The sequence below is a fragment of the Colobus angolensis genome, unplaced genomic scaffold (genome assembly GCF_000951035.1).
Source record: "Colobus angolensis palliatus isolate OR3802 unplaced genomic scaffold, Cang.pa_1.0 Scaffold37, whole genome shotgun sequence".
Lineage (NCBI taxonomy): Eukaryota > Metazoa > Chordata > Mammalia > Primates > Cercopithecidae > Colobus > Colobus angolensis.
In genome coordinates, this window is record NW_012117043.1 from 4,445,660 (window position 1) to 4,465,658 (window position 19,999).

Genomic DNA, 19,999 nt, shown 5'->3' on the forward strand with positions numbered 1-19,999 from the left:
TCATTGCATTCATTTCTGTATCCCCAGTGCTTCATACAGTAGGATTTAATATATGCAGGGTGATCAGGGAGGTTAAGTGACTTGCTCAATGCCACACTGAAAATTTAGTGCAAAGCCAAGTGTAGAGCAGAGATGGCTTGACCCTCATTCAAGGCTTTTCAAATGGTGCCACACACTCTCCGTCAGCAGGGCCCCACACTGTTTTCCCATTACAGCGATGACACTGTAGGAAACTATGTGCCCTATCTGGCTTGATCGCCTTGTAACCTACGGTGGGAACCTGTGGGTGCTAGAGATGGGAACCTGTGGGTGCTAGGCGGCTGGGGCTGAAGTCTGGCCTATGGAATGGAATTCTCACCAGGGTGTCAATTAAGACCTTGTCAGTTAGCACAGAGACTCAACACCTACACTCTCCATACAAGCCACCATGCTGGTTTGAGATTTCTCTTGAAATCACAGAAATCTATTTCTCTAACACCCATTTCACAACAGTCATTCTCATCATCTTACCCAGGGCTAAGTAAACCAGTCCAAGGGCCAAATTGGGCCTTTCACCTGTTTCGCAAATGAAGTTTTTCTGGAAAACACCCATGCTCATTTGTTTATATATTCTCTGTGGCTGCAGATTTGAGTGGGGACCCTGTGTACAGCAAAGCGTAAAATACTATCTGGCCTTTATAGAAAAAGTTTTGCAGACCTTTGGATGGAGCCCAAAGAACAGGGAATCAAAACTGCAAACAGCTCCTCCCTTCTTACCAAGGGACTGGCTGCCCCTACTCTGGAAGTTAGTGAACCAACTGGCTTTTGAATGAAGTCATTTCTTTTTTTAGCCCTGGTTACAGGCCTGGGATTCAAGAGGAGATTTTTGCCTGTCACAGGCACACAGGGACCTGTAACACCTAGCACATGGCCTGGCACATAATGGCACTCAATTAATGTTTACTGAATAAACAAAGGCATGGGAAATCAGCCAGTCTGAGCCTTGAACAAAAGTCCATACTCCTGTCAGTTTCAAGGTGACCAGTCACACAGGTACCTGGCAGCAGCCGGGTGACCTAGATTTGTCAGACCTTATCTTATCGGCTTTCCTTTCTCCAAGCACCTGCCCCCACAATGCTCAGGGCAGGTTGGCCTCTTGTTTTTATAGAGAAAGAGATGGACAGGGAGGAACTCTCCTTCCACACCGACACACTTTGCGTTTTTTTTTTTTTTTTTTTTTTTCTGGCGTTTTTTTTTTTTTTTTCCTCCCGCTGCGGGGAGAATCAAGAAATATGGGGGCTTCGAGCTTCAAAGAGCTCCATGAAGTCTTGTTTCACCGGCTTCCTCTCTCCTCAGGTTTCCTAGCTGAATGTGTCTGGGATGAACCTTAAAGGCCCTCCCAGAGTTCTACCTGTCGTTTGGAACATTTGGCATCTAAAGCGGAAAGGCCATCTGTGGATAAAGCTGGCAGCTTTCAGAAGGTCAGGAATGTAAACAGTGGGGAGAGGCCTGGTCCTGAGAACACAGACATTCCTCCAAAGATGCATCAGAGAACAGGCAGCTGCCCCACTAGGCTGGGCTAGCTCAGGCCGACTCTGCAAGGGAGGACAGGGACGTCAGGGAAACAAAAGGCTGAAAGCACTTCAGCCTCTCATGAAAATTAGGCAAGCTGAATGGAAAGCACTATGGAAATGCTGGTTTCTCAGCCGCCCTAGATAACCCTAAGGGCCAGGTTCAGGAAGGAGGTCCTCATTTCTGCTGCCACCAGCCGCTTTTTAAGGTGCCAGGCCTTCCAGGAACCAAAGGGTACTGGGTACAGGCTCAGTGAAGGCAAAGCTTGCATCTGTTTGCCACTGTATTCCCAGGGTCTAACACGTAAGAGGAGCTCACGCAACGTGGAATAAATGACAGGCGCAGTGCAGAAGGGTTCACTCAGGGATTTTTCGTTTTGGTGAGGAAACACTTATCTGTTTCCTCATTTATCGGCTGGGACGCTAAGGTGACAGTTAGCTTCCCAACAGATACATGAGGAAACAGAAAATTGCTCTTGGTGCAGCCAACCCTAACAGGAAGGAAAAGGAGCTCCTGAGGCCCCAAAGATAGGGAATTTTCCTTTTGATGATCACAATTTACCCCTTCAAAGACCCAAGGGTGTCAGGGACTAAAGGCGAGGGGAGACCCAGCGCCACCTGCTCCGCCTCTTGACATCACTGTGGTCTGGAGGGGAGGGAGTTTACGGACTGATCAGATGTTGTTTTAGCAGCAGCTGGCGGAGCCATCTCCTCCTCTCTTCCTCTCCCCCTCCTCCTCCGACTCACTGTCCAGCCAGGGAGAGGAGGGAAACAGCTAAAGCTCCTCTTGGCTGGGCAGCCCTTACCCCAGAGATAATACTCTGGGTCACCAGGTCAAACCCTCCTTTCAGCAGCTTTGCTGAGTGCTTTGGAAACAAAGGTTATCAGAGATTCTCTTTTGGTTTTGTTTTTTTAAGATAAAGAAAGTGGTTTCCTTCAAAACATTCCCCCGTCCCCCACCCGAAGTCACAGAAGGAATCAAACTGACAAGCAATTCTCAGCTCCAGCTTCACTGTCCAGGCCAGGGACTTCTCTTCCAGCCGCCTAGGCTGCTGTGTCACAGCAGACTGAGGTCCTCGGCTGGGTCAGAGGCACAGTAACCACCTGACAGACTGGAAGGGAAGCAGGCAGGGACAGGCTTTTCCATTGGCATTCTAGAGAGGCCTCGCTGCTGCCTGCAGGTAAGGCCCCAGAGAGCCGTAGTGGAAGGTGCTGCTATTTCACTACCTCCTGAGACCTGCTGGTCCCCCTGGGATAAGGAACAAGCGACTCCACAATGAGAGGCCTCAAAAGACCACGGATGACAGCTGTAGGGCTCAAAGGCAACTGCTGAGACTCTCCAAAAAGAAGGGCAACAAGCAAGTGTGCCAGGCCCTAGTTCTGTCACTTTCCATTTGGTTTTCCCTAGTGACTATTCATAGAAAAACACTAGCTTCCAACATTTATTGAGCATTTGTCATATGCCAGGCCCTGTGGTGAGGACTTCACATCAATTATCTCATTTAATTTCCACAAAAATCCCATCAGGTATGGGATTAATTAATAATATTACTATTATTCCCATTTGCCGGTGAGGCCATTAAGACGCAAAGGGGGCTGGGCGCAGTGGCTCACGCCTGTAATCCCAGCACTTTGGGAGGCCGAGGCCAGTGGATCACCTGAGGTCAGGAGTTCGAGACCAGCCTGGCCAACATGGCAAAACCCCATCTTCTACAAAAAAAAAAAAGAAAAAAGCTGGTGTGGTGCCAGGCACCTGTAATCCAGTTACTTGGGAGGCTGAATAGGAGAACTGCTTCAGCTCGGGAGGTGCAGGTTGCAGTGAACTGAGATCACACCATTGCACTCCAGCCTGGGTGACAGAGCGAGACTCTGTCTCAAAAAAAAAAAAAAAGACACAGAGAGATTACTTAATGTACACAGTTACCAAATGAATAAGCCAGGGTTGGAACCCAGGCGGTCTGGCTCAGAGGTTATACCACGAGCTGCTATGTTATATGGCCTCATATCATCTTATGCTACTACATTAGACTCAGAAGATGCAGGGGGAAGTAGAAGGAACTTTAAAGACAGTCTAACCTATTGCACTCATTTGGATAAATGAAGAAAAGGGAGAGCCAGAGAGGTGAACAGTCTTGCCCAAGATCATAGTGCTTGACACTGTCAGTCTTCCGGATGCCCTCTCCCAGGGCTTCCTCCAGCACTTACAAGCACCAGCTATGTGCAAGGTGGTGTGGTGGAGGGGAGGTGGCAAAGTGCAAAATCAAGAGGCCCTCAGCTTCTCTCTGGGCCTTGGTTTCCTAATCTGTAAAATGAGGAGTTGAACTAGGAACTCCAGGTTCAAAGGTACCTTCGGCCATAAAGTTCTGAGCATCTGTGACTCCAGGACATTGAGAATCTTGTTAGGAAGCAAGACAATTATACATAAAAAGTGCATGCAACCATAACAACACAGACCATACCACAAGACAGTCATTAAAATGAACAACCAGACAGTGAGTTCCACTGACATTCAGAGCATCCTATAGACCAGGAAGACTCACTAGAAGAAAAAAAGATGTGAGCTGTTCTTCAAGAATGGGTAGAAACTGAAAAGAGAGAGAGGAAAGGAGGAGGATTCACCAAGGCAAAGGAAATGACAGGAGGGAAGAAAGGGTGGGATTTGCCACAAGGATTACTGAGTGAGACCATAAAACAGGCAAGGCCGAAAGAACCTAGGCCACATTGCCAAGTGGGAGCAAAAAGTACATGAGCAGATCTGAATCTGAACCCATCTGGCTTCTTGGTAACCTGGTAACCTATGGCCTTAATTAATCCCCACCTTGAAAGGATGTTGTAAAGTGACAGAGTAAGTAAAATACCTAAAGGAGTTCCTGGCACACAGTAGGTGCTCAATCAAGAAGAAAGTGTTCTGGGTGTAGTAGCTCACGCCTGTAATCCCAGCACTTTGGGAGGTGGAGGCAGGTGGATCACTTGAGGTCAGGTCAGGAGTTCGAGACCAGCCTGGCCAACATGGTGAAACCACATCTCTACTAAAAATACAAAAACTAGCCAGGCGTGGTGGTAGGTGCCTGTAATCCCAGCTACTCGAGAGGCTGAGGCAGGAGAACTGCTCAAACCCAGAAGGCAGAGGCTGCAGTGAGAGAGATTGTGCCACTGCACAGCCTGGGCAACAGAGTAGGACTCCATCTCAAAAAAAAAAAAAAAAAAAAAATGTAAGTCTTTAGGACCAGTGTCAATGTGGTGGCTCACCTGTAATCCCAACACTTCAGGATGCTGAGGTGGGAGGTCTGCTGAAGGTGAGGAGTTTGAGATCAGCCTAGGCAACATAGCGAGATTCTCTCTCTCTCTCTATATATATAAACCTAAGGAGGTGTTCAATCAATAGTAGCTAATAGCAGCAACGTAATTTTTCATCTTGTGTGTTTGTTACAACACCAAATAACCTAATCTACTGTAAAGTTCTTCTACCCTCCATGGTGAGCCTCGCTTTCCCTTGTTTCCTAAACATCACAGGCTCTTTAAGTGCAGGACTCATCTCCTTATCCCTACCATCTAGGTTTAAATGTTGTTTAAAACACAAGAATTATGGAACCGAACAAGTAGTGTATGACAGTGGATTCTAGTCAGGCCCCCAAATACAAAGAGCCAAACTAGCAATGGTGCAGATTTACCATTCCAGAGGCCAGAGGAAGTGCCACCACTCAAACAGAAACAGAGGGATCCTGCACCCACTCCTTGCTTCCCAGGGTGAACACCCTGATGAAAAAGAGTTTCTTTGAATTTTTCACTGGGAATACAAGCTTGATTACCAGTGTCCCTGCTGAGAGCCTAGACACTAATAATATACTAAACAGTCTTATGATTGGAACCTTAAAGGCATCTGCAAACCACAGAGTTAATTTTCAGGGTACGCCTCATCGCTCAAGTCAACATTTCCTTTTGGTATTTAAAGTAACCACACAGAAAAGATCACATTTGAGCAGATTTTGTGCTCCAGCTGCCTGCAGTCTGCAGCAAAAGAAAAACAAAACATAAAGATGATTCGCCAGATTTGGTCCCAAGCAGCTCCCTTGATACTAAATTGGTGAGCAACTCTGTGTGTGCCCAGATCATTAATTTTTGCAGGGAGCAGGCATGACTGTGGGACAGGTCTGCCTCCCATTTAAAGCATGTGACTTCCTGAACTCAATTCCCCTTGTCCATGCCTACAAATGATAAAGACAATTTTTTTTTTTTAAACCATAGAATGCTTCTATTTCTTTGCCAAGCAGTGGTCAATGAGTATTTGCTGAATGACCACTATGTGCCTGGAACACATTCAGACCACTGCAATGGACAGACACCACTTGCCCCCTTCTAGTCTCTTCCTCACTAGTTCATCTGCCACACCACAGCAACACTGACCATTTGCTGGCCATGTCATTACCTGCTTAAAAGTCTTCAGTAGTAACCAACTGTCAATGGGATAACATCCTAGCTTCTATTCTTCTAATAATCTGGCTTCGACCTACACTTTCAATGTTTTCACAGTTTTTCAACCTCTACCCTAAAAAATGGCTGCTGCCTGTGTGCTCCCTGCCTCTGGCTCTTTGTTCCTGCCGCTCCTTTTATCAGCTCCTCCCCATCATTTGAGGCTTCTGCTTCCAAGCACAGTTCAATGCTACTTCTTCCACCAAGTCTTCCCAGAACTGCGTTTTCTAGACAGATGGATCTTAAAGTTTGGTTGTGCGTGTGTTTTTTTCCTTTTCTAACCAACAGTATCTTTGGTGGAGAGCCTGATGAAAGCCATGAAACCCTCCCTAGAAAAATATACATGCCCACAGAATGACACACACAATTTCATGGAGTCCTTGAAGCCAGTCCATGGACCCAGACTGAAACTCACTGATAAAGATCTCTATCTGAGCCGCGCGCAGTGGCTCAAGCCTGTAATCCCAGCACTTTGGGAGGCCGAGATGGGCGGATCACGAGGTCAGGAGATCGAGATCATCCTGGCTAACACGGTGAAACCCCGTCTCTACTAAAAAAAAAAAAAAAATACAAAAAACTAGCCGGGCGAGGTGGCGGGTGCCTGTAGTCCCAGCTACTTGGGAGGCTGAGGCAGGAGAATGGCATAAACCCAGGAGGCGGAGCTTGCAGTGAGCTGAGATCCGGCCACTGCACTCCAGCCTGGACGACAGAGTGAGACTCCATCTCAAAAAAAAAAGATCTCTATCTGAGTACTAAGTGACTCAAATATTCACCGAGAATTTACCAGTCTTAGGAGCCATGCTGCTTCTAGAGACACAAAAATGGTATCACAATCGTCTCCTCAAGTAATCCACAGGCTAATGGGAAACGTGTCATCACACTGTGATAACTGCTTTAAGAGAAACATAAAAGATGAGGTAGAAACTTCAAGAAGGCATAACATGAATCTATTATCTCCCAAACTAAGATAAAAGTTCCCTGAGAAAATTTTTGAGGGTAGTATTATATATCTAAAATAGTGCTATGTGCATGTGCGTGCACGTGCGCGCACACACGCGCACACACACACACACACACACACAGAGTACATAATTAGTATTCGTGCAAAGACAGAATGGAATCAATAAGATGAAAAGAGCAAGTATAGGCACAGTCCCCACATACACCAGAAACTCTTGAGATACAGTTAAAATGGTCCCACTGTGGACCAACTGTGCTATAGAAATTATCCCAAGCTGGGTGCGGTGGCTCACATCTGTAATCCCAGCATTTTGGCAGGCAGTGGCAGGCGGACTGCTTGAGGTTAGGAGTTCGAGACGAGCCTGGCCAACACAGTGAAACCTCATCTCTACTAAAAATACAAAAATCATCTGGGCATGGTGATGCACGCCTATAATCCCAGTTACTCAGGTGGCTGAGACACAAGAATTGCTTGAACCCAGGAGGTGGAGATTGCAGTGAGCCAAGATTGCACCACTGCACTCCAGCCTGGGTGACAGAGTGAGACTCTGTATCAAAAAAAAAAAAAAAAAAAAAAAATCCCAGCCTAATTCATGGCTCTTTTCATCCTGAACACATTCAATCTCTGCCCCTATGGAGGAAAGGTACCATAAGATACTATATTTTATAAGCCCCAAATAGTTTCTTTTCACCAAGAAACACTGTAAAGTAACCACATCCCTTTGTTTGGAGACTTTCTGTACAGATTTGATTCACCTGCCACCCCTTCCTGGGTGGTCAACAGATACTTCTACAGGAGTACAAAAAAGTCAATGCTTCATTAGTAGGAGACGGGGCTTTCAAAGGTCACATACTTGAAGAAAAGAATTAAGTAATTTGGGTTTGGGAAATGTAATTCTCTTTTATAAAAGCCAAATGGGTAGAGCATGTGTTGAAACTGGACTTACTGGATTGTGCTGGAACTCTTCCATAATTTGTCACTTCTGCTTTGGCTGTAGCTTAGAAGTGATGTTTAAGAAACACTGACATGGCCAGGCGTCGTGGCTCACGTCTGTAATCCTAGCACTTTGGGAGGCCAGGGCAGGCGGGTAACTTGAGGTCAGGGGTTCGAGACCAGCCTGGCCAACATGGCAAAACCCTGTCTCTATTAAAAATACAAAAATTAGCCAGGTGTGGTGGTGCATGCCTGTAATCCCAGCTACTCTGAAGACTGAGACAGGAGAATCTCTTGAACTCAGGAGGCGGAGGTTGCAGTGAACCGAGATCGCACCACTGCACTCCAGCCTGGGCAACAGAGTGAGACTCCATCTCAAAAAAATAAATAAAAAAGAAACACTGACATTCAACAGCAAAGTGGCAGAGGCACCCACTAGAGCTCGGGCCATAGAGAGCAGTTGTTCCCACCCTTCTGCTTCTTAGTACCACTGCTCCGGTAAAGAGCCAAGTCCCACTACGCTAGAAACAAAAGGCTTACTTTTTGAGATAGACATTTATGCCAGCAATCTGTTTTTTCCTTCCTCTTAAAAAATATGAATTTTATTCGAGTATAGTTTTTGTAAAAATCATTATGTCATATATCCACTGAATATCAAAATTAGAGCTCAATTAACAAAATTAGGGCTAAAATTATCTATTTTGCAAATTAGGTAAGTTCATAGAATAATTATCTTCAAGAGTTCCATCTCATATTGTATATATTTATTATTTCTTTTCATCTTTATTTTTAATTCTTGCTAACTGGCATTCTGGTCTGATTATATTGTACATATCCTTTATGAATTATGTTGTCTGAAGTGACACAGTAGCCACTAACAACACTACTAATGATATAACTCAATGCTCACTATACTGTTTTCCAGGGCATCTGGAGAAAAAAAAGAAACGAGGGGATTTTTAGAAACTATGTTCCTATATTTATTATTTACATGAGGTTTTCAGGACATAGATAATTCCATCACGATTTTAGAGAGTAGTTTTATTGTACATTAAAAACACAAACTGGCCAGGTGCAGTGAAATCATACCACTGCATTCCAGCCTGGGCCACAGAGCAAGACCCCATCCCCACCCCCTGCAAAGAAAAAGAAAAGAAAAAAAAAAAGACTGGGTACAGTGGCTCACGCCTGTAATCCCAGCACTTTAAGAGGTCGAGGTGGGAGGATCACCTGAGGTCGGGAGTTCGAGATCAGCCTGGCCGACATGGAGAAACCTCGTCTCTACTAAAAATACAAAATTAGCTGAGCACGGAGGTGCATGCCTGTAATCCCAGCTACTCAGCAGCCTGAGGCAGGAGAATCGCTTGAACCTGGGAGGCAGAGGCTAAGGTGAGCCAAGATTATGCCACTGTACTCCAGCCTGGACAATAAGAATGAAACTGCGTCTCAAAAAAAAAATTTCAAACAAACAAACCGAACTGGTGAGCCATGGGAATTGAGAAACAAATCCCTGTCGTGACAGGTAGAGAGGACGGGATGGGACAGATCTCGGTACTTCCATAGCAGCACTCCCTCCGTGGCACTGCCTCCACGCCACTGCACGGGGGTACTACACTACACTGGTGTAGAACACCAGGGCTCAGAGCCAGAGGTGGGAAACCAAGGGTCTACCTCTTGGCAGCCACTAGATCAATACAAGGCTTCAGAACATCTCACTCCCTGACTCTTCTCAAAGCAATGCTGCATCTAATCTCTAGACAGGAAGGGAAAACCAAAATGTCACCACTGTAAGCCCAATGGAACCCCACAGGGAACAAAAACCACCTGCCTTCTAAATGTTCCTAACCTCAGAAAGACTGCCCAGAGCTTGAAAACAAGTCAGGCCAGGGCTCCTCACACAGAACGCTGGGGAGGGGTACGAAGTGGACGGCCCTGGCTCTGAGGCTGTGTGACCTCAGTCTGATCATTGAGTCACCCATGGCCTGTTTCCTCATGAAGAGAGGTTTGAGTGAGATGATCTGTAATTCTGGAAATTCCGTATTTGTCACCGGAAGATAATCTGACCTATAGATCTGATATAACAATAACGTAAATAGTTCTGGAGACTGAGCAAAAGGTTTCCTCATCCTGCCCCCATTAGATACCCCTGTACAGCACCCTACAACTCCTTTCCTCCAGGACCCAGAGCACTAAAGCAACCGTGTGTTGGCATGAAGTCACAAGGCCCCGAAGTGGGTCTGTGACAGATTAATCCAATTTATCCTTCCTAAATGGCCTACTCCACAATGCCATTAAGGGGTTGGCAGAAGAGAGGCAAAGGGAGTATGACAGACAGAACATTTTCATACAGAAGCTTTGTGAAGACCCAGGTTTCCATAATAGATTATGTTCACTAAAATGAGTGTTTGGATTATTCTCACTAGGGCTGGCTACTAACTGTTCCAAATGAAGCTATTATTATTTTATAACCAAAGTATATTTTTATACTAGGGCTTATATGTACCATTAGGGAAGAAACAATGTGAGCAACTCCTCATGCCAACTCAAAACACCTCTGCATGCAAACATTCCAGCATTTAGACCACAACACCCCTAAGAAAGAAATTGTAGGATGCCTCGGCACATTCCCTAGATAGTTCTGTCATCAATTCAAAGAGCTTTTCCCCTACCCTCTTTACCATGTTACAGAGAAAATGCCATGTTACCTTTCTACAGACACGCTTGGCTGGCTATTACCCCTTCTCATAGCCAACTCTTCTTGTGCCTCAGGTACCAAGTGAACCCATCTTAGCCAAACTAAAACTCACTGGTGTCAGGCAGGAATAATTCCCTCCAACCCACCCCCTTGCCTTTCTGTTCTTTTCTTTTGGACAGTAAGGCCAAGAGAAGCAAACAGACTACTTTATATTTACATAGAGGTTTGTGATTTGCAAACCACCCACACATCCATGATCTCATCTGAGCCTCATAACAATGCAATGAGATAAACGGGCTCCCCCAGTGAGGTGTATGCCTACTCCACAGGACTGTCATTGGGAGAGCACATCATGAGCACACACTAGGTGCTGGCCGCCAGAGACATCTGCTATGGTCTGAATGTCTCCCCAAAATTCATATGCTGAAATGCTCACCCCAAAGATGATGGTAGTGGGAGATCAGGCCTTTGGGAGGTGATCAGGTCATCAGGCCAAAGCTCTTGTGAATGGGATTAGTGTCCTTATAAAGAGGCCACAGAGAGACCCTTCCCTTCTACCATGTCAGATTAAGTGCAAAGGAGCTGTCTGTGGACCAGAAAGCAGGGCCTCACTGGACTCAATCTGGTGGTGTCTTGAACTTGGACTTCCCAGCCTCCAGAACTGTGAGAAATAAACTTCTGTTGTTTATAAGCTAACTAGTCTATGATACACTGTTTTAGCAGCCCTAATGGACTAAGACAGCATTAAACATAGTAAACATTATTTTTACCCATTTTATGAGTGAGAAACTGAGGCTTGGAAGTTGGACAGCTGATTGCACGTAACTAGGCCTCTAGGGATCTAGAGTAAGCTGTGAAGGTAGAAAGACTGGTACGGGATTCTTTCCACCACCATGGCAATACAGACTCCATTTGTTTTTAAAAACTATGTAACTCTACACTTCCATGTAGGCTTAGGCACACTGATAGAAGGGAGCCTGAAGTTCCAGTCCTAGTCCCGGTTCACTGCTGGTCACACACTCAGATTTTTGTATCCCCTTCTTCATAATGAAAGCACTCATTTTTTTTCTCTTTTTTTCTTTCTTTTTTTTTTTTTTTTCACCAAACGAATGTCAAGCTTTCAGATGAAAGGCCCTATTACCAGTACAAAGTATCATTTAATTACACTGCTGATCCAGCTCCAGTTATCTGCTTCCCAGCTCCTAACTCCCACTGGGCAGATTCTGAAACTGCATAGGAGATTAAGTCAAGAGAGGAGAACAGGAGAGACATTCTCTCCTTGAACTTTCTTAAATGGAAGAGAGGTGGGGCGGGGGGAATGAAAAGAAAGGCCTATTTTCCAAGGAGGAGGCTGGGGCAATGATCTTTCCATTAGGCAGACCTGCATAAGAATCTATAGATTATTTAACGCCGGGGGTGGCTGAGGAGTGAAATAAAGGAACCTTTGTGCAATGCCAGCCGCAGCTCCCTCAGCTCTCCCCACAGCCAGGCATTTCACCCAACCCTTTAAATCATCAAGCTCTAATGCACCCCATCTGTGTACCGGCCTGAGCCAATGAAACTGAAGCCTGTGCTGACTTTGGCCTGGACTTGTGAATGAGCCTTTCTGCCCCAAAAGGGACAGGAAGGACATGAGGCCAACAAAGTATTTTTTTTTCTCATTACTTGTCTTCTCCAAGGCTCAACCTCCATCTATTCATTTATCATTTACTGAGATCTTGCCATGGGTCAGGTTCTGACCCTGAGATGTAAAGCAGATATAGGCCATGCCCAAGGACGAATAAGAAAGAGCTCAGGAGAAAGGAGTGAAGGAGGGAGGTGAAGGAGAAGGGACACTCTTGACTAAGTAAGGCACACAGCCCTGAAACACCCATACCTGCATATTCAGGGAATGTGGCTTGGTTCCGAGTGGCTGAAACAAAGTAGAGAGCTGGCCGGAGACCTAACAAAAAAGTCAGACTCTGCCAAATTGTCAAAGGCCCTGTACACCAGGCCAAAGAGGTAAGACATAAATTCTGAAGGCCATTACCATCTCCACATACTCAACTTCTGCCCATCTTACAAGGCCCAGATCAAAGAACCACCTCCTCCAGCAATCCCTCCTGAACACCCACTCAGAGTAATCACTCTTCTCTGAACCTCTGATTTGACATCTTGGACAAGTTTTATGAGTTTCAGCTTCTTCATCCGCATAAAATATGACTCATGTCACCTACCTTAAAGACTTCATACGAAGGTTAAGGTAACATTTATAAAGTGTCAAGCTGCAGTTTTTAGTACATAGAGGGTGCTAAAATACCTTATTGGTACCTCAATTTCTTATGATACATAGCACTGATTCCTTGTATTAAAAAAAAAGATCTCTTGGCTTTCCCAGTAGACATAGGCAAATAATTTCTCTAGAGATTTCCAAAAAAAAAAAAAAAACGGACAACTCACAATTCCCCTCCAACTTTGCAAACCCAATTCCAGCACCCAAGAGAGCAACTCCTCTCTTCTCTCACTGACACCTTCTCACATTCAAACTTCCAGACTCAAGGGGTTCCCCAAAATTCAAAGGGAAGCTGAGAAGGAAGCTAAAGGCTGGCTGAAATGTAGGCAGCATAAAGGAGAGGAATTAACAGAACCATAAAGAAAAGAAAGTGGGGCAGATTCACAAGTCTGGCCAGAGGATAGGACTCTAAGGGGCTGTACGCTTCAAGCTCTGTGGTCACCTCAGACCCTGGAGAATGGCTAGAACAGGGGGTTCGGTCCTCAGGCCTGATTTGAAAAGCCTTACTACTACAGATGTGGTTGTTTGGGCAGCTTTCTTCACCTCCTAGGTCAAATCAGCCAGCTAGAGAGGACTGTTCTACAAGAGCTGACTAGATCCTTCGTTCCTCTCTGGCTGGGGCTACCAAACCAGAGACAAAGAAAGCAACAGCCACCTTTTCCAGCAGGTCTTGTAAACAGATGAGGAACACCGATTTAAAAACAAAACAAAAAACTTCATCTGGGTCTGTTGGTTTGTTTTTACTTTAATGGCGTGAAGTCCTGGTTCTGGGTAAAGATGCTTTTGTAAGGGAAAAGTCTCCCATGATCTCTTTCTCTTTGTCATGCTGCCTAGTAAAACCTGTTTCTCTTCCCCTGGGAATCTAGGGCCAGGAGGGAAGCAGTTCCCCTGAGAACACTGCCTGAAGGATCCATTTCCTGAATTGCACAACTGGCATGTTGGTTTATTTACCTGATAATCCCCCAGCCCCATCTTTAGAAAGCAGCTGACTAAGCACCTCAGGAAAAATTGGGTTCCATTCTTCTGATCATGATCAAATGTCATGCCATTATTACCTCATGTATAAGCCCTAAAGGCCCCCACAGGCCAGAGGGTCTGCTCTTCAACAAGCCACTTTTGGTCCCTGCCAAAGGCCACCCACTTTAGTAACTCCACAGTCTCACAACTTCCTGGGGGCTCTCTCTTCTTGCTAAGGAACTCCTCTTGCAAGACATCCCCCTGCTTTCTTAGAATTCACCTTCTGAGCAGGGAGCACTCTTCACTCTTCGTCCGCCAACCTAAACCAAGCAAGCTGAGCACAAGGCTCCCATCAATCCCCAGCCCTTCCCTTTTCTGGCCTGCAAGCTGCCAGCTCCCAAAGCCTCCAACAAGGATGACACCTCATTTCCAAAATAACAAATTAAACTACTACTCTGTCCCTCCAACTCAGAGTTATTTCTCAGTTGAGTGAGACAGTCATGTGGGTCAGCGCTCCCTGTACAAAGATGGAGTACAAATATTCTTGAGAGAGCCTGTAAACCTCTGCAACCTTAGGAGCACTAAGCGCCCTCCCCGAGGTAGGCAAGGAAGGCCTGCTGGAAACGTGTACCTTGGAAATTAGTTCATCATGATTGGCCAAGTGAGCTCTGCAGTGAATGCAGCTGTAGGTCCGGTGGCAGGAAGGCAGATATGCCTGGAAAGTCTTCGATCTTGTCATCTTCACCATTGGCGCTGCTGAGTGTGGGGTGAACTCTGGGGCAGCCCACGAGGCACTCCCACAGGATGGGTCGCACGGGAAACACCGGAAGACACAGGTAAAGGCCGTGGTTTGGCAGCGGGTGGGTGTGGGGCAGGCTCCACACACTGGTGATGTCTTCGGCAGAAGAACCCTCACGCAGAGGTCTAGGGCTAGTTCTCAGCAGCCTGTAACATCAAGGAAAGAGGACTAACGTTGGCTGATGGAGCAGGGCTCCCTACAAAGCAAGCAGAATCCAACTGCTACCCATGAAGAAGGCAACACTTATAGGATCAAATGACCCACTTCTCTGTTCCTTGTATTATGTCCAAGATACCCAAAGAATGAGAAAGAAACCACTGGAGACTCCAGTCTGGCTGCTTTTCTGGAGAGGGAAGTTCAGTATCATCCCAGCAGTTTCATTAGACACCCAGCACACGCATTATCATCACTCCCAGGCAGCCCTAGATAACATCAGGCTTGAAGATGTGCTACCACCTACAGCCCCAGGGAGAGGACTCCTCAGGGCCCCCTCTCCTGAGCCAACCAAGGCAAGTGGTTAAAGGAGAAGGAAAAGTTTAGCCTCTAGAGGTTCACCACATCCAACAGTCACGCCTGGGTTTCTCATCCATTTCCAGATGTCGAGAATCCAACACTTGAAGCCATCACCTGCAGAGGCAGCAAACCCCACACTCCAGGCTTTGCTTTAGAGATTGAGCATGGGATATAAAGGATCAAGTTCCCAATCAGCAGGATCCCTAGTGGTAAGTCACCTCTTTCCTAAGAAGTGATTCTCTCTGCAATACACCTCACTCAGAAGTAAATAGTGCATTATTTTTTTAAACCAAATGAATGAAATCGATGGCATAATCAGAATCCTGCATCTAAAATTCACCGTAACAGTGAATTTTACCAGAATTCCTTCCCAGCCCTTTGACTTCCCATTATTCATCCCATAGTACCATACATCTTTTCTACCACAGCCTCAGCTCTTTTACTAGGAACCAAAGACACTGAGAAAGCGAGGTGGCACCAAGGTAACTAAGTGAGCAGCAAGTCCAAATAAAGGTCTGAGGGCAGGGCCACAAGGTCTAAGACTCCTCTGCTTCTCTGTGGCTCACCTGCCTGAGGCTTCCGCACCTGCTATCCCCTGGGCTTCACTAATAGGGGTGGTGTTTCCACTTGCCTACCTCCCAGGAGAGTGGGGAGTGTTAATTAACACCTGCGTCATGCTTTGAAGATAAAATTATTTAGGGAGATGGGGAAGGAAGATACACAAAATCAGATCTTCCTGGCTGGACTACGTCTGGGATCCATCTGGATCTTTAGAGAAAGCCTGCAAATCATCATCCTCTTTTTCCTCTAAACCTCCCTGGAACCAAATCTTCCAAAGCAAAGCTGCCGTCTTCCCTGGAATCCTTCCCACCAAAGCAGTCACTGAGGCCGCCGCCATACTTCTGAGACACTTTATATCTTCCTGAGTGGCCAACACCACTACCTAGCACTAGGCTGAAGGACAGTATCAGTCACCACCCCTTATTCCACAGTGAGAGCACTCCTCTTCTGCAGCCCTGAGCCAAGGAGGCTCCACATGCAAAGAGGCCAATTATATGTGAGTTATCTGACTGTTGAAGGGATTCAGACCTCCAGGGGCCAAGGTATGATGTCGCCCCTGCTCAGCCTCCCACCTCTAGTTTTTTTTTTGAGACGGAGTCTCGCTCTGTTGCCCAGGCTGGAGTGCAGTGGCCGGATCTCAGCTCACTGCCTCCGCCTCCCGGGTTTAGGCCATTCTCCTGCCTCAGCCTCCCATGTAGCTGGGACTACAGGCACCCGCCACCTCGCCCGGCTAGTTTTTTGTATTTTTTTACTAGAGATGGGGTTTCACTGGGTTAGCCAGGATGATCTCGATCTCCTGACCTCGTGATCCGCCCATCTCGGCCTCCCAAAGTGCTGGGATTACAGGCTTGAGCCACCGCGCCTGGCCCCACCTCTAGTTTTAAAGATGTAAACTCAGGTTATAGTGAACATTATAGCAACACTTGAAGGAAATGGAAGTGGGAAATAATTCTCTCGGCTTTGCCTCAGAGTTAGGCCCGGCCATCACAGGAGATAAGACGAAAGATACGTAAACTTTTGGATCCAGAACCCCTTCATCACACCCTGGGCACACTCTGAGTAGCAGGTAAGGTGAATGACAAGACAGCCCACAGAAGACCAATGCTGTTGGGTGCCATAGTGTTACAGGTAGAAAGGTGGTAGAGTGAAGTACCCCGCTTGGAGTTTCCTGAAATACCCTCAACCTTCCTTTTTCCTTCTTTTTTGAGACAGTTTCACTCTGTCTTCCAGGCTAGAGTGCAGTGGCATAATCTTGGCTCACGGCAACCTCCGCCTCCTGGGTTCAAGCAATCCTCCTGCCTTAGCCTCCCAGGTAGCTAGGATTACAGGTGCCCACCACCACGCCTGGCTAATTTTTGTATTTTTAGTAGAAACAGGGTTTCACCATGTTGGCAAGACTGGTCTTGAACTCCTGACATCAGGTGATCAACCCGCCTCGGCCTCCCAAAGTGCTGGGATTACAGGTGTGAGCCACCGCGCCTGGGCCTTCAACCTTTCTAATATTCCTGTTCCATTCTCAGGATAGACAGCACGTCCAGGAAAGGAAGGGGTGGTGAGTTATAGAGTAAGGAAATAGGAAAGACAGGCAGGGGAAAACAAGCAGTAGGCTTCCCCCAGGCCAAATGCTGCTGGAGTCCACAGCCTTAGCTGCCCGCTGGGGAGCACACAGAACACCAGACCCATTCGTCTTACACAAACACAGAGGGGAGAAAAAGAAACAATGACCTGGCTGCCAGTCTGAGTTTAGAGAGCAGATACAGAGTCTGTTTTCTCATACATGCAGACAGCTTCTAAATTATGCATTTCCCCAGAGTAGAATTATTTCTTCTCTCACTTCTCCTCTGAAGGAAACCCCCAAAAAAAGTTTACAGGTAGAAGTTTCTGGTTATGCTCAGCTTCAAATCTGAATTCCGAAACTTATTCAAAGCTACCTTCTGTGAAATAAGCATTTCTCGTTTGTATTAAATGCGAGTGTGTGTCTCTCTCTCTCTCACACACACACACACACACACGCACGCACATTCCATCCTTACCACAGCTCTGAACCTAAAAAGACAAAAGAAAAATTTACCACATAAGCAATGGCCCAGGCTGTCTGGTGCTAGAAAGGCTCTGGAAGGCCTAGACAAGAGGCTTTAACACTATGCTGTGGCAGGGTCACTCTGCTCCCCATTGCTCTTAAATATGAATCAACAGGTATCCTAGAGAGGGGACTCATTTCCTAAGAAGAAAAAAGGAAAAGCCAGGTGTGGTGGCTCACACCTATAATCCTAGCACTTTGAAACAGGATTGCTTGAGCCCAGGATTTCAAGACTAGCCTGGACAACATGGTAAGACCTCATCTCTACAAAAAAATTAAAAAATTAGCCAGGCATGGCTAATAAAAAATTAGCATGCACCTGTGATCCCAGCTACCTGAGAGGCTGAGGCGGGAGGATTACTTGAGCCCAGGAGGCTGAGGCTGCAGTGCACAGTGTTCACTCCAACTGCATTCCAGCCTGCGTGACAGAACATTAAAAAAAAGAAGGAAAGAAAAAGGGAAGAAAAAGTGGCTTGCTGAAACATGAATCTTGTTCAACTGGTACAGGACAAACTAGAAGAAATGAGAGGAGGTAAGTAGAAAGCAAAGAGAAGCAGGATCAAGAAAGGCTTATAGGTCCAGGGGCAGTGGTTCACACCTGTAGTCCCAGCACTTTGGGAGCCTGAGATGGGCGGATCATGAGGTCAAGAGATTAAGACCATCCTGGCCAATATGGTAAAACCCCATTTCTACTAAAAATACAAAAATTAGCCAGGTATGGTGGCACACACCTGTAGTCCGAGCTACTTGGGAGGCTGAGGCAGGAGAATCGCTTGAGCCTGGGAGGTGGAGCTTGCAGTGAGCCGCGATCACGCCACTGAACTCCAGCCTGGGCGACAGAGCAAGACCCTATTAAAAAAAAGAAAAAGAAAAAAAGAAAGGCCTGTGGGCTGAGAAAAAAGGGGAGAACAGGCTTCATGAGAGGAACAAGCTGAGAGGTGGGGACCAAAAACTCATCATCTGCACTGTCTTCTTCCCTTTTAAGCAAAAATTTTAAAATCTTCTCGGGTCAATTCTCAGGAAAGAAAACTGATTTTTTTTTTTTTAAAGGAAGAAATTAAGAGTATGGAGTTGAACTCACTCTAATTTTTGAACTTTAGCCCCTGTTAATGGGGCTTCATGAGTCCAACTCACAGAACGTGACTGTGGAGTCTAAATTGATTCCCAACAATCATCAAATGAGCTTAATATTTAAAAGCCTCGAGGCACATGTGCAAATGAAACCCCATTTTCAGTGAACTAATAATCCATCATGTTGGAAATTAAAGGAAGATTTGCCACCACTCCTAGCTAGCTAACAATGAGCAGCACGGAAAGAAAATATGTGAGACATTATGATTAAAAACAAAGATCTTCGATACAACACCAAGAGCCAAACGCACAGGGAGCACATGCCAACCTGGCCAGCACCACCCGCCCCCGCCTCCCTGGCCAACAGGCCTTCCCCACTCCAGAGGGAGTAATTGCCGCTGGAACGCAAAACAGAACCTTCTGAGTGCCACCAGGATGGAGGGGCGGGAGGCGGGACGCTTTCGTTAAGCCACAGAGGAACGTGAGGAATGATATGGAAGCAAGGCTGGACCACCACATGCCGAGCCACGGAAACTGACCTGAGAAGTGGGACTCTCTACGGGAAGGACACGGGACAAGGCTGGTCCCAAGCGCATGCCTCTGTGTTGTTGTTTCCATGGGGTGTCTGAGAGGAGGTGAAGACTGGAAAAGAAGTGGGCTCTGGACTCACACAAACCAGGTCCGCTCCTTTCTAGCTGCATGACTTTCGGCAAGTTATGAAACCACCCTGATCCTTAGCTTCCCCATCTCTAATAAGACCAACCTCCACAGGGGTTCTACGTGTTAAGTGAGACGGTCTCAGTGCTTACACAGAGCTGGCGCACAATACACACCAAAATTTTATCTATTATTTTTAATGGCCAATGGGGGGCAAAAACAGATGCTGCTGCTTAAAAAAAAAAAAAAGAAAAAGAAAAAGGAGAAGGCGTGAGAGTTCAGACAGACATGGAGTTTGGGGTCCTTTGGGAACATCCTATTTTTCCTCTCTTTCCCATTTATGTTGAACCAGACGCCTGTGTGTAACCAAATTCCAGCCTGCCCCTTCCATTAAGATCCTTTAACTTGTCTTCAAGCAGCTCTTTGAGATGGTACCACTGGGACATCTCCCCAAATCTAGAATTCTCTTTTCAAGATGAG

The 19,999-nt window shown here is 46.3% G+C and overlaps 1 protein-coding gene across 1 annotated transcript in view; it reads right to left on the bottom strand.

The window, feature by feature from the left end:
* Positions 1-14,786, bottom strand: part of YPEL2 (yippee-like 2 (Drosophila)) — a 41,321-nt gene extending 26,535 nt beyond the window's left edge. Inside the window, exon 1 of the mRNA XM_011953674.1 lies at positions 14,470-14,786. Within this exon, the coding sequence (XP_011809064.1) occupies positions 14,470-14,586 (117 nt within the window). The 5' untranslated portion in view covers positions 14,587-14,786. The remainder of the gene's footprint in view (positions 1-14,469) is intronic.
* Between the last annotated feature and the right edge of the window lie 5,213 nt (positions 14,787-19,999).